The sequence below is a fragment of the Lichenostomus cassidix genome, chromosome 11, assembly GCF_008360975.1.
Source record: "Lichenostomus cassidix isolate B80296 chromosome 11, HeHo_3.0, whole genome shotgun sequence".
Taxonomy (NCBI): domain Eukaryota; kingdom Metazoa; phylum Chordata; class Aves; order Passeriformes; family Meliphagidae; genus Lichenostomus; species Lichenostomus cassidix.
In genome coordinates, this window is record NC_139492.1 from 4,521,996 (window position 1) to 4,537,272 (window position 15,277).

The following is a 15,277-nucleotide window of genomic DNA, read 5'->3' on the forward strand; positions in this document are numbered from 1 at the left end:
TAAAATGTTCAGTCTCATCAGTGCCAAGTATTTAAAAGATTGAGAAGAAATAGGCATCAAGAGGTTTTTAGTTCTGGTTCTGACCTGTATCGAGATCTCCAATCACGTATATGCTGGCTCCGATGGGCACAGCCCCATACACAAAAGAAGAACTAGTTGGGATACATAGGTTCTGGTCATTTAGATAAATCCACCTGTAAAAATAACAATGAAAAAACAGGATTTGATTTTTATTGAGCACATTAAAAAAGAAAATCCAGGTTCTTTTTGCAACTGTAATATTTGACTCAAAAGCAGGGTGTACATATTAATTTGTTATGTAAAGGGTTATGTAAACTATGTCTTGTCTGGGACAGTCATGGCTTTTCCCAGCCAGGAAAAGCAGCTGGTACTGCTGCATAAGTTGCCTTATTTCAGAATTGCTCCACTCATCCGTCTAATCTACCTATAATAAATTCTTCTTGCAGCCACCCAGTGTGACCTTCTGTAAGAGAGTAGGCATGTTAGAGAGCCAACAACAGCTATGCCAGTCAATTTTCCTTACAGAGAAAATATTAGGCAGTTTTGTCCTAAAATTAGTCTTTAAATTGTCTTTAAAATAAACACACATAAGTTTTAATGATCCATGGTAGGGGAAATAACAAATTGCTATAGCAGAACCTTGTTATTAAGCAGCGTCTCCCCCATATAATTCTTTAACTTCTTTAATTGTTCTGAGAAACCTTTGCAAATCACCCCATATATTTTCATGGCCATACCAGGTTAATTTGAGGGAAAAGTTAGGAAATGACCTCCCAGATACTGCTGATCTTTGAAAATTCTGCATCATCTGAACTCCTGATTCAGAAGTAAACCGCTCTTCTGGCACTGAAGGAGATGCTGCTCTATATCAATTATCTTGGAGACAGAAATCAATTTTTAAAGGGCAAATGAAAGGATTAGCTGTCCATTATTTTGTCTGTGCTGTACGCTGAAGGATTAACGCAAGAAAATGGTTTGTAGCTGCTACAGAGGACAGATGAACTAAGAGAGAAGAGAAAAGGAGAAGTGCTCTACACTGATTCAGAAACTCTCACAGATCAAAACATCTTGCACCATATTTCATTAGCTTCCTTTCCCTACTGTAGGAGGAGGGCACAGTATTTTCACTGCCTTTTAGCAGCAAGTGACCTAGAATTCTGCAAACTGAGAAAGTGGCAAAGAAATGCAGATGGAAGACTGGAATTTCTTATTTCTTTTTTTTTTTTTTTAACTATAGGACCAGGTTAAGGAAGAGGAAAAACTCATATCAGAGGTTTATCTACATTAGATACTCTGGGCTTTGGAGTTTAAATTAAAAAACCTAAACTCATGGGGTGAGAACCAAGCATTTTCCTACTGTGCATCACCAAAGGAGAATATTAAAGTATCTGTAGTTGCTTGTGAAAATTCATCCTCAGGCTTTCTCAACATGCACACTTCAAAAAACAGGCACCACTTTTGAGGAACACTCACAGCAGCTTTAGCAGTTAAAACTAGGAAGGAACAAAGACAGGAAGGGCAAGGGGTCACATTTCATCAGAATTTGACTAAGCTCCAGCTTAATGTGGGTTGTGCCTGCTGTTTGAACAGTATGGAAAAAACACCATGACCAAAAATTCACAATCTTCAGGAATCTGAAAACAGTCCTTGGAACATAACTCTTGCGTACTTCCCCGGGATGGCTCCACTCAAACCGAGTCCAAGAGGAGCAGGGGGAAGGCAAGCCCTGCTGCAACCCTGGGCAGAAGTGATCACTCTGGAATGGGAATAGGCTTCCACCCAATTTAAAAAAAGGCAAGGGAAGGAATCCTGATTTTTTTTCGGTCTTAAAGTGAGACAAACAAAATAATCCATCCACACTGCTGTGATTAACAAGTGGGATGGTAACGGCTTTACTTCTAAGTGGGAAGTAAATAAAGATGAGATCCACAACCAACATATTCCAGACACGTCACCTCCAGCTCACCCCAGCTGGGAAAAGAAGCCTGGAAATGAATGAAAATCCATGTTCCTCTCATCTGACAGTGCTACCAGTCAGTCAGTGTTCTCATTACATTTGCATAAGCACTTGCTTTTTATGAAATTCCTGCACACCAAATGGAAGAATGTTGCTAATTACACATATTATGTTGCAAGATTATTTAGTTCACTACTTATAAATGGCTGAAAGCTTTTCCTTTTTTTTAGGATGTTCCAGTAGCAAAAGGAACATTGTGAAGGAGTTTTTACCAAAGTACTGCTTCTGAAAAGTATCCCTCACTTTTGTCCTCCTCAATACCTTCAAATTTTCATAATTCTTTTTTAAGTCATGAAAAGAAGGACGAAATCCCAACCCACTCACAGACCACCAGGGAAAGGGAGAAGTGGCCATACTCAAGGACAGAAATCCACCAGCAGCTCTTGCAAAAAATCCTAAAGTCAGTTTGGGCTCTGTTAAATATTTCCAACTATCCACGTTGAAAAGAAAAAACCTGAGTGCGTACAGACATCATCCAACTCTCCACACACCTATATGCAGCAAAAAGGTGTACTAGAAATTATGAACTCTGGTAGAAGGAAAGTCTGACCCACCAAGGTCTTGAATATTGTATTTAAGACTTCCTGCTTTTTATGGAGTAGACCAACACTGGATTACTGAGTGAAAGATACTTTCACATTTCCATCTTCCCCTTTCACATTTATTAAATCTGTTTTTAGTTTGATCGATATTTAAAAAAATAAAAAGCAGGATACAATGCACACAAAGCTCCATCTACAGCCTTTGAAAAAAAAATCTACATCCTGCAAAAACCCTGCAGTCTGACGTACAGCACTTTCTATCTTTGGGTTCACTTAAATTCACTCATGCACATGACTCTAAAGACAGGCTGACAAAACATTTATTAACTGAAAAATCTCAGTTATATCAACACTTCAAATATGAGAATTATTTTCTACATTACCCTGCTCACATTTCATGTGGATGCTACTATTCTGTCTCACTTCATTTATTTTATTACTTGTTTATACAGCACAGCTTAACAGGAGTCTCAATGTTTATTTTTTTGCTAGTGTGAAGATCTCAGCATATCCCCAGTCTTTGAAAAGTCTGCGTCATGGTTAAGAATAACAATTTTTAAAGACTCTGCACTGTGAGTTATTTAGGAGTAAGTTACTGTCAAAGCAAACAATATTAAACAAGTTCAGTCCTTTAATCCAATTCAAGCCAGAATTATGGCAGCTTACATGAATTAATATGTTTATATACTGATGTAAGTACATCCTTAGACATTCCCACTGGAGGAAAACCTGTAACTCAGACACTCAGTCTCTGGGATGATGCTTAACCCTGTGCTCTGGCAATGAGACCTGAGGCACACATGGAAATTTGTGCAGATGACACAGGTATGCAGTGCTGCAAGTACCTCATAACCAACACCATCCCAGGGCTGAACTCACACTACAGAGAGTTCTCTCCATTCACAGAGAAAGGGAACATAATGGACTTCTGCACTCACTTTAAAACAGCTGGAAAAGCCCACAGCTCATTACAAAGTATGCAATATTGGTATGTAACTACTAAAAAAATCACTGTGAATTTTTGTTTGATACTGCTAGAACTATATGCTGTGCTTCTAACCCACTGCTCTAAATCATCTCACTAACATATTCCTCCTTTCCACAAATCTCTTAACCCAACACTGTTACATTTCTGCCAATAATAGACACATACATTGTCAATGTGATATTTCAGCTTTGACAGTGCCAACATTACCCCTTCACTGCAACTACAAAAAGTGTGTGTGAGTTTGAGGGTTCAGATATCCCTCATGATGACTTTTTGAAGGTGCTGGTTTGAAGGAGACTAATCACCTTTGATTTACTTTAGAAACTTGACGAGGAAACAAATGCACTTTCCAGTTATAAATCGATCACCTCATAGAAACTGCACAATGTTTAGGATGGAGGATCTGTCTTTGTATATCTATCACAGTAGCTGTGCACTAAGGAGCTGATAGAGAGAGATTGTCCACCTGTGGAAACCTCTATTGCATCACTAATGCTTTATTCTTGAGTAATAATGAAGAGCAGTATTTGATTAATAAAGATGCACAACTGGGCAAGTAGAATTGCTAAACGAATCAAATGCACAGGTACTTAGTACTTACAGTACTTAGCATAAGGTCTTCACAGACTTGAAAAAAGCATATTACTTATTTTGAGTAAAGTATGGAAGCTTGAGGAGATTTAGATTTTTTTCTGCTATTTCTCAATCAGCCCAGGATATAATACCCTCACATTTTCCAGAGAGTCAATCTGCTTTCACTTGGTATTCATATGGTATTTGAAAAACACTATTATAATGAAATTATTACAATTTTCCAGTAATTCAATCTTGCTTCAAAGAAGAATACTGGACAATGACATACTTTGTCTCAGTATTGGGCAGACAGAAATATTTGCTAACTGCGTTTCAAAGGGAAGTCCTTTTACGGCAATTTTCTCTCTTTCCCACACAGGTACAACTGCTCAGGTGTCACAGTCACTGCCACAACCCTCCCCAAAAAGGAGCCACCTTACACAGATCTCTGAGGGTAATGAAACCTGGGATAACTGACAGACCCTGGAGCTGAGTGCTGGAGCATAACACAGGGACACTGCACCCTCTTCTGGCTACAGCACCCATGGGCTGAGCTGGGCCCTTCCAAACCCTGGCAGCACCATCCCAGCCTTCCCTGGTCCCCAGGCTCCAAAGAACACCCACAGCCTGCACCCTGCCTGAGCTGCAAGCACAGATTCATGTTATTAAATTCCTAGGCTCAGACTGGGCAGTGGCAGAGCAGAAAGGCAAAGTCTGATGTCTCAGCTGCCCTCCCCATGTGTTTCCTCCATCAGCTCCAGGCAAGGTTAGCTCTGCTGCCTTGCCTGCTCTGTGCCAGCACAGCCCTCACCCCACACACCCCACAGTTGGGGTGCCAGAGCAACTGGGGCAACTGGAGTTTTATCCATGTTCCCTGTGAATCCTGTACAGCCTCAGGGATGCCACCAAGCAGAGACACCAATCCAGGACACTGTGGCAGGTGTGGGTGCTGCAGTCAGCAGGTGGCACCATGGACTCACCTGCAGCACCCAGGCTGGGCTCTCCCAGCTTCCCAAACTGCACCTTATGGAAGTTCAACTGCATCAACCAGTGAAACAGGTTTGCAGTCACTACTGAGGAGTCATGAGCTATAACCTTCTGAAGAACAGAATCAGGCTGGAAAAAACTTAAGTAAATCAGCTAAAAATAGCAAGTAGGAGAGAGGGGAGCACTTATTTCCACAGTTCTTTCCCTTTCAAAGACCTCTTGCAAAACATTAATAAACTTCTAGCATTTCCCCAGCCTCCAGAGGGCTAGAAAACACTAAGGGAACATCAGCAGCAACAGCCTCTCTGATCTGTCTGCTTCCTATAACCAATTTAAAGGATGTTTTTCTTCAGCTTCATTTGATTATAGCTAGTTTAGACATCACTTTGAACAACACAGAAGACATCTTCATACAGAAATTAAAGTCTCTTTACAACGATATCTTGCAAGAAAATTATATAATGAATTTACATCTACTGTTCTATTTTTGTGTCCTTTTATACAGGTCACTGTCATAAATCAGTCTTGATCTTCTAATAAAGACACGCTAATCTCTTCACTTGCCAGCAATCTTGAAACATCTGACCACAACGTCTTTTTAAAATTTAATTTATGAAAAAGAATAATCCAATTTACAGTTATATGCAAGAAAAAAGTCACTGGAGGAACCAAAGTTTGTCTGTCATGACTGGAGAATAAGGTGACTATACAAAAAAATCCAGTGCAAGGTAACATTTTGAATGGTTACCACATGTAGTAAGGTGGATTCCACTACCAGAGCCAAGAGATAACAAATGAAGTAATCAGAAGCAAATTCAAAACAAAGAGAAGGAGATTAGCCATGCAGTGTGGTGAGGTGACTGTGGGATGTATAGCATCCATAGTGTCTTTCCAATGGCAAAATCCTGCATGGGTGTCATCAGCTATAAATGCTTGGAACAGAAATGTCTGATATTTCTTTTCTCTAGTTTAGGAATTCCCTAAGCTGCAAATCCTTGGAGATAGGATGAGATCGTGAAGAAATATCCCTGTAAAGACAAACACTCCTCCATAGAATCACAGAATCATTTAGGTTGGTAAAGACCTGTAATGAGCACTCAACAAGGAGCCTTGGGCATGAGTAGGGGTGGGGGCAGCAGGACCCTGCACTTGGGGAAATAGAAAGTAAAATGAGCAACAGATCCATGGCACAGACCTCATATGCTTTGGAGTGCAGGAGCAAGGGGTGAGGGAACAGGCAGATGACTGGATGGCAAGTTATTTTCTATGCCTAGAGCTGCAGCCACTTACCTTTTAAATTCATCATGATAAAATTCAGATTTGCACGTCACCATCTCACTGGCTTGGCTGTCATCACGACTCCTGACCCCACCAAATACATAAAGCTCAGAGGCAACTCCACAGGCCACTGCCCCAAATCTGAAAATCCAAATGAGGAAAAAATATTAATGCAATGTATAAAAACCATTTTGCATACCCTTCTGAACTTTCTCCGTCTTTTACTCTTTTATTTATTTATACACACAGATGCCTTAAATATCCAACAAGATGAGATGAGTCATTGGTATGAATTCTGAGCACCTAATTCAGATCACAAAAGAAAAAAACAGCAAAAATATTTATTTCTAAAAAATATTCTGAAGTTCCAATTGAACCATAATTTCTAATTTTCATTTTGCATCAGGGAACCATTGCTTGTACCATCAGGACTGCATTTCTACAAAATTTGTATTTACTGCTTGAATGCTCATCTTTATTAAGCCACATGTTAACTACAGGCCACCATGACTCAGAAAGACCTGGTGAGATTCATAAGTCATCTTCACAGGCTCATCAGAAAAAGGACACTCTCTTCTCATCAGAGTGCTGGAAAAGCAATTGAGTTCCCCCCTTCCATCTTCCCTCACCTCCTCTCTTTGAGAGGACAGATTGCTGTCCACTGCTGAGTCCTGGGGTCGTAACACTCCACAGATTCAAAGAGTTTTCCGTAGGAGCCTCCACCCATTGCATAGATTTTCTTCTTCATAGCTGCATAGCAGCCAATCTTATGAAAAAAAAAAAGAGAAATATAACTAAAATGACACACAAATACACAGTATTTAGAGTTCAAAGCTATCTATACACATACAGAGGCACTTGGGTTGCCTGTATTATGTGTCAAACAATGCCAGGCATAAAAATGCTCAGCCACAGTTTACTTTTGGCGTACAAATAGAGAAGCTGCTCACTCTCTTTTCATTTGGAGACTATTTGCTACAGTTTCTACTTGAAACAAAAGGTTAAAATATATATTTTTATATATATATATTCATACATATATTCACTGAATGTTTAACAATAAGTAACACAATAATACAGGATGTTGTTCTTACCTTTCTAACCATGGTCAAGTCTGGCTGCTTGGTCCAGGTCCGGTTATAAATATCATAGCTCTCCATAGAGATCAGCTCCCTTTCACCATCCTCACCTCCCAGAATATACAGAATCCCATCAATCTCTACCACACCAAAATTATGTCGTGCCTAAGGAATAGCAATAAAGTCACCATTGAAAAACATAAATGCCATTGTGAATAAATGAATACAATCTTATTTTTCAGAGTATCTGTCTGCAAAGTGCTATTGGCATTACGCTTGGCTTTTGTTTAATTTTGTTTTTTTTTTAATGGTGAAGTCCTAAACACCATCATAAGATTATTAATTTAATCAACTAAACAAAACAAAGGTTATTAAAAGAAAAAATTAAAAAAAAAAAAAAAAAGAGCAGCAGAAGCCAAACAGACCACAGAGAACTCTAAGAGCTTGGCCACATTTCAGTTCCCATAGTGGTGGCCTCCACAATGAAGCTGTTGCTTTCAGGTCTCTATAGCAGCAAAGCCTGGACCCATTCTCTGTGCAAAGGCAGCTCTTCTATTTTGCATGTATGAGCCCAGCTACCCTCAGTCTCACAGCAAACACATCACAAGCAGGAAACTTAATGCATCATAACTAAAATTGTAGCCAAATCTACATGCCTTTGTCAACCAGAGATTGCAAAGAGGAAAATCCTGTGGTAAACAACTTCTTAATAAACACCTTGTGCTGATTTACAAAGATAAAAACACAGGTGTATTAAGGATATATGTTTACAAATAACAAACTGTTACTTTTTGATGGAATGTAATTATGAAGAAGGAAGCATTAACTCAAACCAAACCTAAGTATGTCTGTGCAAGCCAAGTTCTGTATGTTGGCCAGTCCTCTGTCCATCTTTTCTGCACAGTCCGATCCCTTTGTCCATCTCAGAGGTCTCTTGTTTTAGAAGGCCAGTATACGCAGAACTTTAAGTATACTATAGGACTGATTCAATATGAAATTCCTGAAATTTTGTAGTTCATCTTACAGTTAGCTCTTCACCAATTGTTTAGTTTTTCCAGATCCAGCAGTCAGCATCAGACCACAAGAACAACAGGATATAAACAGAAGTCAGTCTGTAGCATGATTTTGAATGTGTAAGATGCAAGCGACTGGAGATTCAGAATAAAATTTTGCAGAAGAAAAGGAACATTTTGCCAAAGTAAAAACTTAAATCCCAACAGTTAGATAGAGATCTTGCCTCATGCATTGGTGGTAAGGAACTCCATGAATTGGTGTCTGGATCATATTTCTCTCCAGAGCTTAGCGTTCCCTTGTTTTCATCCTGACCACCAAGCACAAATAAAAATCCTTCTGTAAAACAAAATGTAACATGATCTTAAGAACAGGACTCTCAAGAAGAGGACTCACAGCTGCACACTGAGCAAAACAACGTGACTGGTGAGCTGTATTCTGGAATTCACCAGGAGATTCAGACCAGTCACAGGTCAGACTCTGGACTGGAGAAGGAAAGCACATACTTTTATCTCACTCAAGCCTATCCCTGCAGATACCCTTCAACATATTCAGTGATGCAGCAACTAGAATTTACTTAAAACATGAAATACTCCTGGAGACACAGATGTAGCAGATTCCCACAAAACGTTGCAGGAATAGTGATTTTAAGACACTCGACAGGGATTTTCATAGAATCAAGTACAGTTTTGGGCAGACAAAGGGGAAGCATGAAATAACCCCAGTGCAGCCAATCTTAAAGAAAATATATTATTATAAGCTGTATCTCAGATTTTGAGGCACTGGTAAGTTTTCACAACTGACTTTACAAAGACAAAGCTCCCCTTTACCTGCTGACAATACTCCATGATTGATCCTTGGAATACTCATAGGAGCAAGTTCAATCCAGAGCTGTCTATTGGGATCATAAAGAGGACACATACACCGCATCACTGAGGTTGGTTTCCGTGATCTGAACACAGGGTGGGGAGGGGACAAACAAAAACAGAAAGACAAAGACAGAGTTTTACGACTTCACTCTTAACACCTCGTGTCCAAAGCTTGCTCATTCTTGTTTTTGTGTATACTCATCACGTGGCATTTCCCTGGTAAGGAGAAGACCCCCAAACCAAACATGTAAATTGAGTTTGTACAGACATGGAGACATAAAAAGCTGATTCACTTCATTCCTACTGTATCTGCCTGTAAACTTTTTTATGAACTTTGAACAAGCTAAGAAATGATGGAGAGTATTAGTAATGTCTAAGTAAAGTGATTCACCAACTCACATGAAAAATGTTATCTGAGTGGTTTACTACACTTCTATAAAGAGCTAACATCTGAACGCTACAATTTATTTAAACAGGACAGAATCCTCCCTTCTGCTGCAGGGGATACTCCAGAAAAGCAAGGGATTATTGTGTAGAACAGGAATTTTCACCTTATCTCAGATGCACCAATAATGACTTTTTTTTTTTTTGGAACCACATCTATTATAAACAAAACAGTTTAAAGCACACATTCATTACTTTTAAGTTTTGTTCTAGATGCTTTTCAGATAATCAGAAAGGTGTTTCTCCAATGTTCTGTACTCAAGTAAAATCTATTCAATTAAAAAAAAACAGTGAACAGTTACCAAACAAACAGCCCTACTCTAATTTTACTACACACTGAATGTCAGAAATAAAATACCTATTCATTGCTGAATCATTCCCAAAGGTATTTGAGGTGTGTGTGACCAACCTAAAACAAACTGAAATGTCAGAGTAATAAGCAATAGGCGCACATATTCTGTCTGTTCTGTTTTCAGAGTGTCACAAACGCTGGCACTACAACCAGCTGCGATGCCACTGCACACTTACACTCGCTCCTCCCCGCCAACAGTCACGATGCACTCTGAGTAGCCCCGGGGCTTGAAGGAGGCCAGCATGGCCTCTCCCTGCTGCGGGGGTGTCAGGGGGATGTTGTTGCACTCCTTGACGATCTCCCGCACCAGCGGCTCGCTCATCATCTGCTCGCGCAGGTACGCCGCGTCCAGGCCTGAGACCCACACTGCCGACATGACATCCTTCATGTGGACCTGAGGGGAGGGACAGTGACACAAAATCACCCCCAGCACCGAGGCACCTGGACATACAGATGCTTCTGTGTTTAGCAAATAATTGAGAGTTTTTGATATTGGGAAGTAATAAACTATACAATTTAATGTTTGTAAGAAAATGCATCTAGTCCCCAAAGTTTCTCTATAAACATGTTATTTGCTTTCTTACCACATAAAAAAGATTATATCATCAAATGCCAAAACGGTACTTTTTTCTTAATGCCCACTAAATAATAAAGGCAGCAGCTGATGCATCATCAACACAGCTTTCACCCTTTTACTGCAATCCCATGGTCTGCATTTCAGGCAAAATTCAATTAATTCTGTAAGTGCAAGATTAGTTCTAAAAGAACTAAAAGTTCCCAGTGATTAGAATAAACACTCCAATTTGTGCCATATTCAAAACACAAACATTGGGATGTCCTGACCTTTCTGGATTCTGAATCATGAGAAATCCACCTAATCACCGCTTCAAAGACGTATCTTTCGTTTCCAACATTGAGCTTTTCCATCGACAGCACTTCTTTCAGTTTTTGAGGAGTCAGTTCCAAGAATTCCTCTGTGCTGCTGACATCTCGAAAGTGAGTTTCCAGATACTCTGAGGCAAGGTAGTGAACATGATGCAAACAATAGTGCAGTGCAAAGTCCCGAATACCAATACAGTTCTCAGCAGCTATGCAACCTTCTAAAAACTCACAGCAGAGAGTTTTTAAGTCTGTAAGCAGCAGGAGATCAGCTGCCTGTACCACATCTTGGATAGTTTCTTCATTTAGCCTGATCTGCAAGAATTAATTTAGAAGTTATAGCTACTATCACTCATTTGTTCCATGACATGCCCGCATTCATTACACCCATTCTCAGTGGCTGAAAAATGGAGTATTAATGCCAGTGCAAAAATTAGGAGAGACTGATATGACTGCTAACCATTTATTAATTAACACAGGGATGGAAAGGCATTTGCTTGACAGAAGGTGTGGAGCAGAAATTTTGCTCCTGAAGCAACCAACCATAAAATTGCTCATCTCATCCAGGAACCTAAAATGAGTTTCGCTGCAATAAATAAAGAATTTTTTAATATGCATATCCAGGAATGAATTTCAAGCCAAATCTGCCTTTTCTTTTTCTGCTGAAAGTTAAACTCACTCAGCAATCTCAGTGTGGCTCCAAATAAACCAGACACACCAATTTTAATTCCTGCTGAGGCTCCTGGCAGGCAGATCCGACAGGAGGACAGAGGTGGGCACAAGGGTCAGGGAGGGAGGATGCCTGGTGTATTGTAATGCTCAGTGATGGGGTCTCCATCTGTATGGCTATCAAACCACAGTCTTCTGGCACAGCTGACAAACACTGCTTGCTTTAAAGCATGTTACTGAAGGTGGTCACCAACTTTAATCCAAGCATTTGGCATCAACTCTAAATTTTAAAGTCTCCCCAGCTGCACAAGTAGAGCAGAGACAAATCCTGCAGAGCCTACTTTACATTCACAGCCCCATTTGACAGAAGTTTTATCAAAGCTTTAAACATCCTTCAGGATAGCAGTGCTAAAACTCAAGTTATTTTGCCAACTAGTCCAATTGAGGTTTAGGGGATTTTTTAATACCATACCTGCCCACTGAAGATGTAATCTAGTATCTCTTTCATGATATCAACAGATATCCCTTCGAGTTCAATCTTGTATGTTGAGCCATCATCCTTTGGAGGATTGTAATTCAATTTTGTTCTAAGAGAAGAGAAAAGAAAAATAGACAAGTTCAAAATGTGGGCATTGCTTGCTCTCAGTTTCTGAAGAAACAAACACTAGCAATGGATCGCTTGAACTACAACAGAGATGTTAAAACCTTCCAGTGTGATGGGAAAACTGTCCCTTGAATTAGCATGTAGGTATGGTGTCTGATACTGCTCATCACATTTCCAAACTGAGCAAATATGTCAGCCTTGCAAACTACCCAGGCCATCAAAGAGACAAAGTATTTTTTATCCCAGCTCATTCATCACAAGCATTCAAAAACTTCACTCAGACCTTCCAACAGCAGCTCTGCTGACAGATGAAACACAAGAATTCGCTTTGATAAAGGTGGAAAAAAACCCAAAGCAAAACAAAACTTTTCTTTACAAAGAAAGAAATAATTAGAGTTAGCAGATGTGATCAGAATATTCACTGGCAGCACAAACATTTGGATTGCATTACCATTTTGTGTAGTTTATGATGTTATCAGCCTAATGCTATGCCTGGCTGTAACCAAGCCATGCACTCACAGTTGCAGCAAACAGGCCATGTGCTGCTCAGCAGAGCTTTAAATATTCATCTACATCAGTGGACACTTCACTTACAAGCCATTTCTTTAAACACACCAGGAGCACTGTGATGTGCCTGTGAATAGAACGATGGGAGCTAGGGGAAAAGGTAAGGAGGTAATAATAGCACAGCAGACACTTTGCTTTCCACCAGCTGTCAGTGCAAACACTCTTCCAGGAAAGACAACTTTAAATGTTCAAAAGGGAGCAGCATCCACCAGTCTGGTGCAAACAGCCACGAGAGCTAATAAAAGATTATTTTTAACATATTTTTCCACATTTTGGTCAATGAAGAATACATTATATAAACACCAGAAAGGTTGTTTCACTACCCCTGTGTATATATAGTGACCTAGATCTATAGCACAGCACATTAAAATAAAAGCCTGTATCACTTTTAACATTCATTTGAATATATTCTGAGATAGAATTAGTTTCTGAATGTGAAAAGCTGCGGCTTTGCTAAGCTGAAAGTGTCCAGTCTGTCACAGCCTCCTGCTATCCACACTCATACTGAGCAAATACATAAATAGGTCTTAGCTAAGGGCAGATTCTGCCTCACTTACTCATATCGGAATAAATTAGTTTCTCAAAAATAAGATGTAACTCACATCAAATAAAACCTTAGTCTGTAAGGAGCTATTTTTAAGTGTGAATAAGGATAGTAATTTTAGCCCTTTAGTTCATCATACTTGTGGTCCTGTCTTCACATCCCTTTTCTACTCTGCAGAACACCCAGAGATAGCAGTGCTGGGGTGCCCACACACAACTGCACCAGGGCTGAAGCTGCTTTGCCCTGTGTGTACAGTACCTGGCACAAGTTAGCCTACAAATAACAACAACAACATGGCATGGATTAGGAAATTGTTTATTTCCTAACACTTGGAAGGAGATTAGGAAAATTATGTGACTCCCATTAATGCACATGCTGCAATAGCAGGCACTGATTTACAGCTTGTCAGCTGAAAACTCCTAACCCAAATGTGCATTTCCAGCAGAATGTACAACGTGTACCTCAATTCAAGCCATCCTTGCCCATGTGCAATGTGCATTTTTCATGCCTACAAGCTCCAGATGAGCCACAGAGCATATACACACAGGGCAATGCGCCTTTTCAACTCTAGCACAGAGCAAAGGCTTCTTTACACTCATTTTCAAATCTATCCAAACTACCTCCACTTGCACTCCAATTCTGGGTTTCTTGTTTTGTAACCAAAGGGGCCTCTTGTTCCCTGGGATGAAACTGTGTTTTCTTTTAATTTAACATAAAATGTATCAAGGTTGACAGCGTCTGGCTTCCTTCAGCAGAAAAGACAGTTGGGTGCTCCCTGGATCTCCCAGGTGTCAGGTACCTGTGGGTAGCTGTTACATCAAATACACAGCAACATCTACACAGAATCTGGGGAGTCCAACACACTGTGGGGCTTAAAACAGGTCCAATATAATAAGCATGTTGATGCCAGCACTAATGGGGAGATTAGGGGAAGGACTCGTGCTTTTTATCACTAACTTTCATCTTAGCATCACCTGTACACACCCAAGCTAAATCACCTGATTGCATGGACTTTACACTGACACCTCCTAGTAACAAGAAAGTGTTGTTCAGAGTTTTTGGGTCCTATCAGGCTAGATGTTCTAATTACTGTGTACTTTTTCAGGCATCAACAGTTGGTAATCTGAAAAGAAATTACCTAGCCCCTGATGCAAGGCCAAAGCATGAAGTCAAAGTAGAAAAATAACCTTGAGAACAAATCAAATTATTTCAAAGTCACAGACACTCACATGTAGGCAAACATTCACCTTATGCAAATGCTTCCCAGTTCAGATTAGGTTTTGTTCCTATCATCTGTCATGGGAAGCAATAGTTATCCATCTGCCACATGATTTTAATTTTTTAGTTAATAAACTACAAGGTTATTTATTTTGGTACAAGTACTTCTGAGCTATGCCAAGAGAGCCATTCCCAAAGGCAGCTGGAAGTACTCCTTGTCACTCACATCAAAACAGCAGGACAGCTACTGGCTGTTGGGAAGAGGGGAGGAAAAATATGATGCAAGGACATATAATAACCAGGTTTGGGGCTAGAAAAGTTTAAGAGAGAAAATCGTGAGTCCATATGGAAAGAAAGCTGAAGGAGGAGAGAAAAGTAGGAGGTGTGTAAGCAGAGGGCAAGGAGCCACATCCCCTCTTGCATCACCCAACACCAGCTGTGACCTGCACCACACCTTACCAGCAAACTGAGGCCTGGCCATCCCTGTCATAACACACAGAGACAGAACGAGAAAGTTTCCAAACACGTTTGTTCCCAGTTCAGAAAGACAATGGGCAGCACATGGAGAAATATTTAACCCTTATCCTTTATCAAATTTCACTTTAGAAAGTAAGTTACCAGCTATGCTTAAGCAG

General features: G+C 40.0%; 1 protein-coding gene across 1 annotated transcript in view; it reads right to left on the bottom strand.

Moving 5' to 3' along the window:
* The window catches only part of GAN (gigaxonin), a 40,661-nt gene that overhangs the window by 14,540 nt on the left and 10,844 nt on the right, over positions 1-15,277 (bottom strand). The window contains exons 2-10 of the mRNA XM_085071481.1: positions 12,182-12,296; positions 11,005-11,355; positions 10,338-10,555; positions 9,327-9,448; positions 8,723-8,835; positions 7,501-7,650; positions 7,036-7,172; positions 6,419-6,547; positions 85-194 (exon numbers count right to left, since the gene is read on the bottom strand). Coding sequence (XP_084927607.1) covers positions 85-194; positions 6,419-6,547; positions 7,036-7,172; positions 7,501-7,650; positions 8,723-8,835; positions 9,327-9,448; positions 10,338-10,555; positions 11,005-11,355; positions 12,182-12,296 — 1,445 coding nt within the window. The remainder of the gene's footprint in view (positions 1-84; positions 195-6,418; positions 6,548-7,035; positions 7,173-7,500; positions 7,651-8,722; positions 8,836-9,326; positions 9,449-10,337; positions 10,556-11,004; positions 11,356-12,181; positions 12,297-15,277) is intronic.